Genomic DNA, 13,125 nt, shown 5'->3' with positions numbered 1-13,125 from the left:
TCTGCGAGAGCTGGGATTCTTAATGGTTGGTAGGTGTTCAAATACTTATGTCATGCAATAAAATGCAAATTAATTATTAAAATATCATACAATGTGATTTCCTGGATTTTAGTTTTAGATTCCATCTCTCACAGTTGAAGTGTACCTATGATACAAATTACAGACCTCTACATGCTTTGTAAGTAGGAAAACCTGCTATATTGGAAGTATTTCAAATACTTGTTCTCCCAACTGTATATTTACATCTGCCCAGAATATGTTCATGAAATATATAATTTGCGCTTCTCACAATGTCACATATTTTAACATTGAATATGTGTTTAGTCACTGTCAAGCAGCATACAGCACCTTTTCAGTTTCAATATAATGAACCACTTTGTACCCCAAGTTTACATAAAAAAAAACTCATTATGAAAACAATATGCTTACATTTTAACACATTATCATGAATGACATTCCTCCCTGTAAAATATCTTGAAAGAAATGACTAGATAACATAGTAAACACTTTCCAGGATAACAATTACAAATATGGAAACATATCAGTTAGATGTAAATGCTACATTCATATTACCAAATATAATTTTGTCATTTATGTAAATATATTTACATGTATTTAAGGCATATTCAAATATATTTGAAAACGTCCTAAATGTAAATGTGTATGAAATATATGGCCATAAATTATTAATAAGCATAATACACATATTAGAATGTTTAAAGGAACCGTATGTAGGATTGTGGCCAAAACTGGTACTGCAATCACTAAAAATACTGTAGAGCGGTGTATCCCCTCCCCCTCCCCCCTGACTTGAGGTTGCCAGACAATCTGCAGGATTCAGAAAGAAACGTAGGCTGCTTCTACGAGCTTCCAATGGCAAGTGACGACGAGTTGTACACAGTCAGTTTTTTTTCCTGTTAATTATGTTTATGCTTAATTAACAGAGAGATTTTGCGAACTAATTATGTATTGCAAAAATTTACTAATTGTCATTAGTCAAATATAATCGTAAAGATGTATGCTCGTATGTGACAGTACATTGTTAACCTAAGTACAAGCACAAGCCTATGTTACTATGTGTAACCGATATCAAAGATACAGCTATTCATTTAGCTGACGCTATAAGTGAAAGCGGCCAGCTGTATTTTTTTACTTACCCTGCAGCACACGTCCATAACGCCAAAATATGTGATGTGAAAGATTACATGACATTCTACTATTTTTGGCTGTAGCACTTGCATGAAAAACAAGTAGGCTACAAAGAACGTTCCAAGTGGGCCAAATTTTCTTAACATCATAGGCTACACTGTGCTTTTCATTAGTGTTATGGACATTAGAAAAAGTTATTTTACCTTGGAATTGCACCTAGTGCTTCCAAACCAACACTAACATAGTGCATAGCCCAAAAGGTAGAGAATGTTTGTTTATTTTGAGTTAGCACTTGTGCTGCTCTCACTTGTTTCAGCCTGATTCAGACAAGTACAAAAGTTTTTGTCATAAGTAGGTAGTCATAACAAATAATGAAAACATTTGCCATAGCAAGTATAACGCGGGACAAATGAAATATCACCAATGGCTATCACAAGGTTGTTTTCAGTCCCATCAGAAAAGATTTAGAGTAACTAAATAACATTAGCAGTGGTCATAACAGTTCAACTTGCAACATGTGTAACTTAGTCCACAATATACGCGAAGAACGAATGAGGAATAACGTTTTCCAAGGTAAAGTTAGGCTTCTGTCTCAATTACGTTTCAATTTGCCATAATGGGCGTGCTAATGTTGTTTTCCTCAGCGTCTCAGCATAAGAACTGAGAAACGCTAATGTTAGCATACGTCCATCTGAGCTAACGTAACGTTACTTTGCACCAACATGCATAACTTTGTTCGACTGTCATGAATATATGAAATGTCCATTGACATCAAGTACAAGTTAGTCAAACATAGATGAATCTTACCTGTCCAGGAGAAAATTAGCAACGTTGACGTCTGTCTTCAAATTCTTCTCCGTTTTCAGCAGTCTCCATCTTTCAAAGGCATCTCCTATACAAATTCTTGTTTTATTTCGGACTTTGTCACGACGTATTTCGGAATTATAACGAGGTCTTTTAGATTTCGTAACGTTAGACATTATTTATCCGACTAGAGTTAGGATAGGTTAGAGAAGAGCTGGCAACCCGGATCCCGAAACACTACTGACTTTGTGATTGGTAGATAGGTGGAGGGTGGCGCATCAGGCCAAAACACAACATGACAACATGAACATCAGTTGAGGGCTGCAACTCTCACTTTTAAATTACAATATCCTGGCCAGACTACTGTTGTCAGTGATATAAGTATTTGAAATGAACATGATTTCTTAATGTCTAGTGACACACCAGGCCATTTTATGATTTATTGAAATAGATTTCTTACATATGGTTCCTTTAAATAAAATTGTAGGCACATGTTAAAAATGTTTTCAGAATGTACCAATAAAGGAGTTGATTTTAGAATCAGTTTGCCTACTTTAAAAATAAGGATTTAGGTTAATAGTATAAATGTTGTAGTCTGTCAAGTGAACAGCATGATTGTGTTAGTCCGCAGGTCTACAAGCTCTCTTAGAACACTTCTTCCCCTATCTTTTGCTATTTTAAGACAATAGATGTCTCATCAGTCAATCAAACTATACAATACTTTGTTCTGAACGTGCCTCTCACTCGCCCCAATTTATTAACAGTGAAAGTGAGTATCCTTAAAATATTCCAACTCCGAGATGGCTCTATAACGAAAGTAAAAGCCACAACCCAATAAAGTGACAACATGTGCGGGTTGGGGCAATAGTAGCTGTGCAGTCACTCTGAACAGCAAATAAGTCCTGAATGTATTGTGATCCTAGCCACACCTCTGGTCAAGGATACCTCGGATGAATTACACAGGAAGCTGGATCTACTTAATGGTTCAGACAGATTTTGATATTGTGTTTCTCTCTTAATAAAAAAGGAATTTCATGAATAATTGCAATAGTAAGTTTAGATGTAAACAGATTTTGTCCCGCTGCATGTGATCAATATTGATCAACTACGTCATCAACATTACACTTCATTCTCATTGGTAAGTTAATTATCCTTTGTCTGCGGTTATTGCACATTAAGTGTGATTTCTGGCTTGCCTGGGGACTATCTGGCCAGCATTTTTGGTCTAAGTTGAGGTGTGTTTAAGATGTGATTTTACCATAATAGAAAACAATGGTAAATACAGTAGTCAGATTTGTATATTTTAATGCCAGAGTGAAGCAATTTGATTTCTGAAACACATCATGGCTAACTAAACTCATAGAACCCCCTATTATCGACATATCCAACTGCAATTTAGAAAAACATCTTGTACCGAGTAACCTACACATTTGATCAAGTCATCAATGTTCATCATTAATGATCATTTTTGAAATTTCAGGTGAAATACAAATTTTTTCAGGCACTTGGTTAGTGACATAGCTTAAAAATACAGCCCCCTATTATCGCCCAACATCTCCAATTATTGGCCACCTTAATATTTTGTAAAATTACATTATAATTGCTTTTTATTTGTATTACAAATGACAGATGGTTGTCTTCTCTGAAGTGTCTATTAGAAAGTTGTAGCTAACTTTCTTGCCTTCCGGTTAACAAATAAGACTGATCACTTTAATATTACATGACGTCTGGTCTGTCGCGCAAGTCCAATTTCACGAATTGCAACTTGTCTAAAAGAATGTCCATGCATGACAATTTTAAAATCTCCATACATTTCTATAAAAAAATGTGGTTGACTGGATGAAGAGGGGTAATGATGAGGAATATGACAGCAACATGTCGCAAATAATAAAAAATATATATTCCATATTTTCCAATACTTTTTTTTATGGAAGATGTAAGTTTGCTCTTCTAAATCTTTGCACCCTCCTGTTCATATTTGGCACAGTAACTAAATTATCTCAGGTTAACCCAAGTCTGGTTTCCCACAATGCTGAATAAAATGATGAATCGGTGAACTCTACAACTGATTGCACCAAGCGCTTGAAAACGTTCCTAAGGAGCAGTATGGGAGACGCACGGAACCGCAACTTCCTTGCTGGCCATCAACTCCGATACCCAGAAAATTATAAATGTGTTCGCTGTGAACCACAATCAGGTGCATTGTCCTTCTATGAATAAAACAACTTGGAAATAACTGTTTATATAATTACGTTATTATTCTTTTTTTAGTGTTTAGCATTGTGTTAGTTTATTAAATGCATTTAGTGCATTGAAATATATGTATTTTTTTATTTTTGGCTGCATGGTAATGAGACGTTTTTTGTTTAACTTAGTTCCAATCAAGAACATTTACCATTTTATAAAATGTTCCCTAATAATGCTGAGCACTTAATTTTCTTGGCAGCCGATAGGTGTGTGTATCTGAAGACTTCATGCAATTTAGTTATTTGTTGTTGTTGATAGTCTCTACTTTATTTACAGCCTGTACTCCATATGGTCTTATGTTGTTTAGTCATTGGGGTGTTGTGCGAAAACATCCATCATCTTCCGCTTATCCGGAGTCCGGGTCGCGGGGGCAGCAGTTTAAGCAGGGATACCCAGACTTCCCTCTCCCCAGACACTTCCTCCAGCTCTTCCGGGGGAACACCGAGGTGTTCCCAGGCCAGCCGGGAGACATAGTCCCTCCAGCGTGTCCTAGGTCTTCCCCGGGGTCTCCTCCCGGTGGGACGGGACCGGAACACCTTCCCGGGAAGGCGTTCCGGAGACATCCGAAACAGATGCCCAAGCCACCTCCGCTGACCCCTCTCGATGTGGAGGAGCAGCGGCTCTACTCTGAGCTCCTCCCGGGTGACCGAGCTTCTCACCCTATCTCTAAGGGATCACCCGGCCACCCTGCGGAGAAAGCTCATGCCCATACGTGAGAGTAGGAACGTAGATTGACCGGTAAATCGAGAGCTTCGCCTTGCGGCTCAGCTCTTTCTTCACCACGACAGACCGATACATCGACTGCATTACTGCAGAAGCTGCACCGATCCGTCTGTCAATCTCCCGTTACATCCTTCCCTCACTCGTGAACAAGACCCCTATATACTTAAACTCCTCCACTTGAGGCAAGCACTCTCCACCAACCTGAAGTGGGCAAGCCACCCTTTTCCGACTGAGGACCATGGCCTCGAATTTGGAGCTACTGATTTTCAACCCCACCGCTTCACACTCGGCTGCAAACCGTCCTAGTGCATACTGAAGGTCCTGGTTTGAAGGGGCCAACACGACAACATCATCCGCAAAGAGCAGAGACGAAATCGTGTGGTCCCCAAACCTGACACCCTTTGGCCCCTGGCTGCGCCTACAAATTCTGTCCATAAAAATTACGAACAGAACCGGCGACAAAGGGCAGCCCTGGCGGAGTCCAACATGCATTGGGAACAAGTCTGACTTACTGCCGGCAATGCGGACCAAGCTCCTGCTTCGGTCGTACAGGGACCTGACAGCCCTTAGCAAAGGACCCAGGACCCCATATTCCCGAAGCACTCTCCACAGGATGCTGCGAGGGACACAGTTGAATGCCTTCTCCAAATCCACAAAACACATGTGGATTGGTTGGGCAAACTCCCATTAACCCTCCAACACCCCGTAGAGGGTATAGAGCTGGTCCCGTGTTCCACGGCCTGGACGAAAACCACACTGTTCCTCCTGAATCCGAGGTTCTACTATCGGCCGTATTCTCCTCTCCAGAACCCTGGCATAGACTTTCCCGGGGAGGCTGAGAAGTGTGATCCCCCTATAGTTGTAACACACCCTCCGGTCCCCCTTCTTAAAAAGAGGGACCACCACCCCGGTCTGCCATCCCAGAGGCACTGTCCCCGACCACCATGTGATGCTGCACAGGTGTGTCAACCAAGACAGCCCCACAACATCCAGTGACTTGAGGTACTCAGGGCGGATCTCATCCACCCCTGGTGCATTGCCACCGAGGTGTTTCTTGACCACCTCTGTGACTTCAGCCCGGGTGATGGAAGAGTCCACCTCTGAGCCCTCATCCTCTGCTTCATCAATGGAAGACGTGACGGCAGGATTTAGGAGATACTCGAAGTACTCTTTCCACCGCCCGACGACAGCCCCAGTTGAGGTCAACAGCTGCCCACCTCTACTGTAAACAGCGTTGGTAGGGCACTGTTTCCCTCTCCTGAGGCGCCGGATGGTTTCCCAGAATCTCTTCGAGGCCAGCCGATAGTCCTTCTCCATGGCCTCACCGAACTCCTCACAGGCCCGAGTTTTTGCCTCCACAACCACCTGGGCTGCAGTCCGCTTTGCCTGTCGGTACCCGTCAGCTGCCTCAGGAGTCCAACAAGCCAACCAGGCCTGATTGGACTCCTTCTTCAGCTTGACGGCATCCCTTACTTCCGGTGTCCACCACCGGGTTCGGGGATTGCCGCTTCGACAGGCACCGGAGACCTTACGGCCACAGCTCCGAGCGGCCTCTTCGACAATGGCGGTGAAGAACATGGTCCACTCGGACTCAATATCTCCAGCCTCCCTTGGGATCCAGTCGAAGCTCTGCCGGAGGTGGGAGTTAAAGATCTCTCTGACAGGAGACTCGGCCAGACGTTCCCAGCAGACCCTTACAGTACGCTTGGGCCTGCCGAGTCTGTCCAGCTTCCTCCCCCGCCATCGGATCCAACCCACCACCAGGTGGGGATCAGTTGACAGCTCTGCCCCTCTCTTCACCCGAGTGTCCAAGACATGCGGCCGCAGGTCAGATGAAACGACAACAAAGTCGATCATCGACCTGCGGCCTAGGTTGTCCTGGTGCCACGTGCACTGATGGACACCCTTATGCTTGAATATGGTGTTCGTTATGGACAAACTGTGACTAGCACAGAAGTCCAATAACTGAACACCACTCGGGTTCAGATCAGGGGGGTCGTTCCTCCCAATCACGCCCCTCCAGGTGTCACTGTCGTTGCCCACGTGAGCGTAGAAGTCCCCCAGTAGAACGATGGAGTCCCCAGTCGGAGCACTTTCCAGCACCCCTCCCAGAGACTCCAAGAAGGTCGGGTACTCTGCACTGCCGTTCGGTCCGTAGGCACAAACAACAGTGAGTGACCCATCCCCGACCCGTAGGCTCAGGGAAACGACCCTCTCGTTCACCGGGGTAAACTCCAACACATGGCGGCAGAGCTGGGGAGCTATAAGCAAACCCACACCAGCCCGCCGCCTCGTGATGAAGAGTCCATCCTCTCTCAGGGAGTGTGGTTTCAGAGCCCAAGCCGTGCGTAGAGGTGATCCCGACTACCTCTAGTCGGAACCTCTCAACCTCACGCACAATCTCAGGCTCCTTCCCCGCCAGCGAGGTGACGTTCCACATCCCTAGAGCTAGTTTCCGTGTCCAGGGATCGGGTTGTCTAGGCCCCCGCCTTCGACTGCCGCCCGATCCTCTCCGCACCGGCCCCTTATGGTCCCTCCTGTGGGTGGTGAGCCCACGGGAAGGCGGCCCCACGTCGCTCCTTCGGGCTGAGCCCGGCCGGGCCCCATGGGGAAAGGCCCGGCCACCAGGCGCTCGTGTACAAGCCCCAACCCCGGGCCTGGCTCCAGGGTGGGGCCCCGGCTGCGCCATACCGGGCGATGTCTCGGAACTCAATTTTACTCATTTTACTCTGTGCGAAAACAGAGTAGCAAAAACAAAAGGCAGGCATTTATGACTATCAGACCTTTATTCAAAGAAATGTATTGGCAAATTTGCCCTAAAGCCTAAATCAACTCCACATGATATTATTTACAGGCCTGAGACTGACAGGCCTGGCGGTTCCAGACTAGTGTAAATCCGGTATTTGGTTAACTGTAGAAATGTATTTGATGATGAAGCCAAAAATACAGTATTATGTTTTTGTTTTTACAGTTTGTGCTTGGTTTTATTGTTTCAACAGAGAGAAGTGAGTCCTAATAAGGATAATTATTTTGTTTCTCCACCAACATACATCATACATTTTTAAGCTTTATTCAGGTTTGTAGAATGAAAAAAACAGGAAATGAAATTGAAAATTAGTCCGACCAATTAGGAAATTGTACAGTAGCCCACTGCCGTTTTTAAAGTCTATTAGCGAATTCCCAAAAGATGCGTTCTTTTACCATACTCTACTTCAAAACCATTATCTTAGCAAATAGTTTGTATTATATTTAAGATAATTCTAGTGTTTAAACACATAATATTTATTTCTGTGTCGGCTATTAGTGTTTCTTTATAAAAACACATAGTAATTATAACAGCGATGAAGACTCATCTAGATATATCGATAAAGACACTGGAAACACTTGTTTTAGAGTTAACCATGTTATGTTAGGAATATTGTAAACATTCCGCAACTATCTTCAGAAAACTTTTTCAGAGAAATAAATGCATTTTCAGCGTTCTAGCTCCCCCATGCTTTGGATTAGTGCAAAAACAGCTTGATGCAATCTACCGAATACTGACACATTCTACCTGATCTTTCAGTGGTAAGAAAATACTGTAATTAGATGAGTGACATATCACAACGATGAACGGGTGGGGACCCAAATGCGGACACAGAGGCAGAGGAGGGCGGTCCAAAGTATTTATTGAACAACCAGGCAGTGGGCAGGCTCGTAGTGGTGGACAGGCAGGGTTCGTTATCGGGCGTTCAGATGGTCGAAGGTACAGGAGTGGGCAGGCAGGCTCGTGGTAGGGGACAGGCAGGGTTTGTTGTCGGGCGGTCAGATGGTCGAAGGTACAGGATAGGGCAGGCAGGCTCGTGGTGGGGGACAGGCAGTGTTCGTTCTCGGGCGTTCGGATGGTCGAAGGTACAGGAGAGGGCAGGCAGGCTCGTAATCCGGAAAACAGGCAAGGGTCGTAACCGGGGAATAGAAGGACAGGTAGACTGGCTGATGAACACATAGAACGCTAGAAACGACTGTACGGGACAAGACGATCTGGCAACTGCCAAACAGAGAACAGGGTTTAAATACACGGGGCTAATAGGGAACCGGGAACACCTGGTGAGGGGCGGGGACAAAACAACAGGTGATACACATCAGGGTGTGACATGACATCTGTCTGTAGTGAAAGATACGACTGAGGTCTGGGGGGATTTAAAACTTATGTGTACAGGCTATCCATAAGGGGTGTGACAGTATGCAGAAGTCACGGTTCGGTATGATTTCAGTACTGTGGAAAAAGACATGTCAAACATGACATTTATTATGTAGTTATAAATTATAATATGCCCATTGCCACTGTTGTTAAAGCTGCACTAAATAGGCTTTTTTCAATAAAAAAAACTATTACCGCATTTTGCAGTTACTCAATGGTCAGAAAGCGGTTCTGTACCAATTCCTGGTAGAGAATGAAGTTTCAAATAACATGAAAAGTAGAATTACCTGTTCCAAAAAAAGCTCTTACTCCGAGTTCAATGTTGTTGTTAGCCTTGATAATGTTAGCTTAGAATTCCTGGTTGCTAGCTATAGACAGCTAGTCTAATGATATATAGGCAACAACTTGTCTGCGTAGCCCAGCATGGCCTCCTAATCTCTCCAAAAGAAGGGAGTAATCAATGGTGTCAGAGGCAGCAGTAAAGTCAAAAGCAGTAGGACAGATGCAGAACCATTGTCTCATGCCATTAGAAGGTAATTTACCACCGTCACAAGTGTAGTCTTAGTTTTATCATGGGGTCAAGAAGGCGTTGATTTGCTTGGAAACAGCGTTTTTCAATAAATAGACATTGGGAAGTTTGATATTGGCCGGTGGTTGTTTAATTTGTCCGGATCGAGATTACTTTGTTTTGGAGAGGCTTTATTTCTGCCACTTTGTGTGTTCGGTACACACCCGAAGGATGGGGATTCATTTATTATGTTCAACATAGGCCATAGGTCTCTCAAAAATGTCCCTGTTTTTGAAAGAAAAGCACATTTTGACTTCTAAGATAATTGACTTTTGATTTTGACATTGTATCTCTGATCAATTTGTAGTCTTTTTTGTCAAGTGCACCAAATAACATGCTTCATTCTGAACAATGAAATAGTAATTAATCAATATATTAAGCAAAAGAAAAACTTAAAATACAAAATATGCATAACAATAATGACTAGAAGCAATTTCACATCAAGTAGAAATGGGAATATGGACCGTATGAATAGAAATCTTAAATATTATAAATTTGTGTTGTACCTCTAGATACATTAAAAAGTGACTAGAGCGTATAACGTGTACATGTGATCAATAGGTGAGTGGTTGCTGGTTATGTCAGCGGGTAAAAAGCGTTAGAGTCTTGAAGTCCTCTTGCTCCGGTAATGTCTACCAGAAAGCAGCAGTGTGAGCAGACCATAGCCTGGGTGGCTGTAGTCTTTTATGATGTTTAGTGTTTTCCTGAGGCATCATGTATTGTAGATGCCTTGCACGAAAGAGAGATGGCCGCTGATGATGCACTCTGCTGACTTTACCACCCTCTGGAGGGCCTTGTGGTCAGCAGTGGAGCAGCTGCCATACCTGGCGGTAATGCAGCCTGAGAGGATGTTCTCAGTGGTGCACCTGTAAAAGTTGGTGAGACTTATTGCAGACATGCCAAACTTGTTGAGTCTCCTTAGGAAGTATAGGCGCCTATTGGGCAGTTTTTACCGCCAAGTCTGCTTATCTGGACCAGGTGAGAGACTACACTGCAGCTCCATTGATGTGTATGGGGCATGTTCCCTCCTCTGGCACTTCCTAAAGTCCACGATCGTCTCCTTAGTCTTGCAGACGTTAAGAGTGGTTGTTGTCATAGCCCCATGTATCCAAGTCACTTACCTCCTCTCTATATTCGGTCTCATCATTGTTGAAGGCTCAAAATGGTGAGAAACAAAGAACTTTCTTGTGAAACTTGTCAGTCTATTCTTGGTCTGAGAAAGGAAGCTGTTCCATATGAGATATTGCCAAGAAACTGAAGATTTCGTACAACAATGTGTAGTACTCTGTTCACAGAACAGCGCAAACTGTCTCAAAACACAATAGAAAGAGGAGTGGGGGACCACGGTGCACAACTGCGCAACAGGACAAATATATTAGTGTCTTGTTTGAGAAACAGACTCCTCACAGGTCCTCAGCTGGCAGCTTCATGAAATACTACCCGTAAAACACTAGTTTAAACGTCAACAGTGAAGCGGCTCCAGGATGTGGGTAGATAAGTTGTAATGCATTCATGTAATGCCTTCTTAGCAAGAAAAAAAAGTGTGTTCGCCTTGTGTTATTCCTGTAACGTGTGTTTCAGTGAGCGTTATCTTTCTTTGCGTAGCCCAATTTATGTTAGGTTAGCTTAAGGTTATAGTTTTTTTCTGAAACGTTCAGCCCTTTTGTTTGTGTCAGTGCATTCATTTCCGTTTTTATTTCAATAAATAGCTTTCGTTAATTATTACTCGCCTGGTTCCTTATGCTTTGCACGACCTGCTCATTACAGTAGTAGGCTCTGTCTAATTTGCGAGTAGCAGGCTAACCAGTAACTTATTTAGCTATCCTTATCTGATTCTGTTATTTTGCCATCTTCCTCACCTTTCCCTGGATATGAGTTCAACCATAATTTTGCCATGGGATTCGAATCCCTCTCGGGAAAAGGCTACTAAGGCAGTCTGCAGTATCTGCGGTGTCAAAGCCGGGAAAATAAAGCCAGAACGCAGTAACAGATCACTTACTGCAGTTTGCCTTGGTATTGGCTTGAATTTTGTAGTAACTGCAATTTTGACACTTGGTTCTCTGAAACGTGACAAAATTGAACCAGGAGACTTTGTCGCAAGACATAACAGATGTCACAAAGGCCATTTTGAGTCTTAACTCAGTTTTGACCAAATGTGTGGTTACTACACTTTGCCTTTGTACGGCAGTATAGCATTCCTATATTTATAGGCCGTGCACAATTCCAATACATTTAAAGACTCTACATGTCTGTGCAAATACGAATTAGGGTCTGAAGTATTTTTGACAACCAGCCAGATCGGGCCATTGACAATGTTTTTAATGTTATGCCCCTTGGAGGGGTTTAGTGCATCAATAAATTATATTTTGTATTCTTGTGTTATGTTTGTTGTGTTCAATTTGGATGCATTCTTTATCTTTTCCACAGACAGAGAGCCTTGATGGGGCCTTCTGTGTGCCTGACATAAAGCTGCACAGCAACCCCTCAGCATTCAATGTGTACTGCAATGTGCGCCATTGCGTGCTGGACTGGCAGCAGCGAGAGGCGTCTCTGGCGCTGGCTTCTCGGAGCTCTGTGCAGAGCTGCGACTCTGATAGCGAGGAGGAGGAGGAGTACCGTGAACCTGCCATCAAGCTTCCCAAGGTAACTAACCTGTTATTTCACTTCCCAAGCAGACTAAAGGGAACATATTTGACAGAATTCTTGAATGGGGTCCTATCACAATTTTATTTTATTTTATGAAGATCCTGATTCAGAGCTTTGTAGTGGTATACAGACCTGCTCAAATTTGTTGGTACCCCTACAGCTCATTGAAATAATGCTTCATTAGTTTCTTTAATTAGTATCACACGTCTCCAATCTTGAAATCAGTCATTCAGCCTATTTAAATTGAGAAGTAGTCTCTGTGCTGTTTGGTTTCATTGTGTGCATCACACTGAACATGGACCAGAGAAAGCAAAGGAGTTGTCTGAGGATATCAGAAAGAAAATAATAGACAAGCATGGTAAAGGCTACAAGACCATCTCCAAGCAGCTTGATGTCCCTATGACAACCGTTGCAAATTTTATCAAGAAGTTAAAGGTCCACGGACCTGTAGCCAACCTCCCTGGGCACGGCCGCAAGAGGAAAATCGACCCCAGATTGAACAGAAGGATAGTGCGAATGGTAAAAAAAGAACCAAGGATAACTGCCAAAGAGATGCAAGCTGAACTCCAAGGTGAAGGTACGTTAGTTTCTGATCGCACCATCTGTCGCTTTTTGAGCGAAAGTGAAGACCCAGGAGGACTCCACTTTTGAAAGAAAAACATAAAAAAGCCAGACTGGAATTTGATAAAATGCATATTGACAAGCCACAATCCTTCTGGGAGAATGTCCTTTGAACAGATGAGTCAAAACTGGAGCTTTTTGCCAAGTCACATTAGCTCTATGTTCCCAGACGAAAAAATGAAGCTTT

General features: G+C 43.2%; 1 protein-coding gene across 1 annotated transcript in view; it reads left to right on the top strand.

Moving 5' to 3' along the window:
- The window catches only part of mycbp2 (MYC binding protein 2), a 331,873-nt gene that overhangs the window by 28,713 nt on the left and 290,035 nt on the right, over positions 1-13,125 (top strand). Inside the window, 1 exon segment of the mRNA XM_020054739.3 lies at positions 12,099-12,314. Within this exon segment, the coding sequence (XP_019910298.2) occupies positions 12,099-12,314 (216 nt within the window).

Source organism: Esox lucius, chromosome 16, assembly GCF_011004845.1.
Source record: "Esox lucius isolate fEsoLuc1 chromosome 16, fEsoLuc1.pri, whole genome shotgun sequence".
NCBI lineage: Eukaryota > Metazoa > Chordata > Actinopteri > Esociformes > Esocidae > Esox > Esox lucius.
The sequence above is the reverse complement of the archived record's forward strand: the minus strand, read 5'-3'. Positions and strand labels throughout refer to the sequence as shown.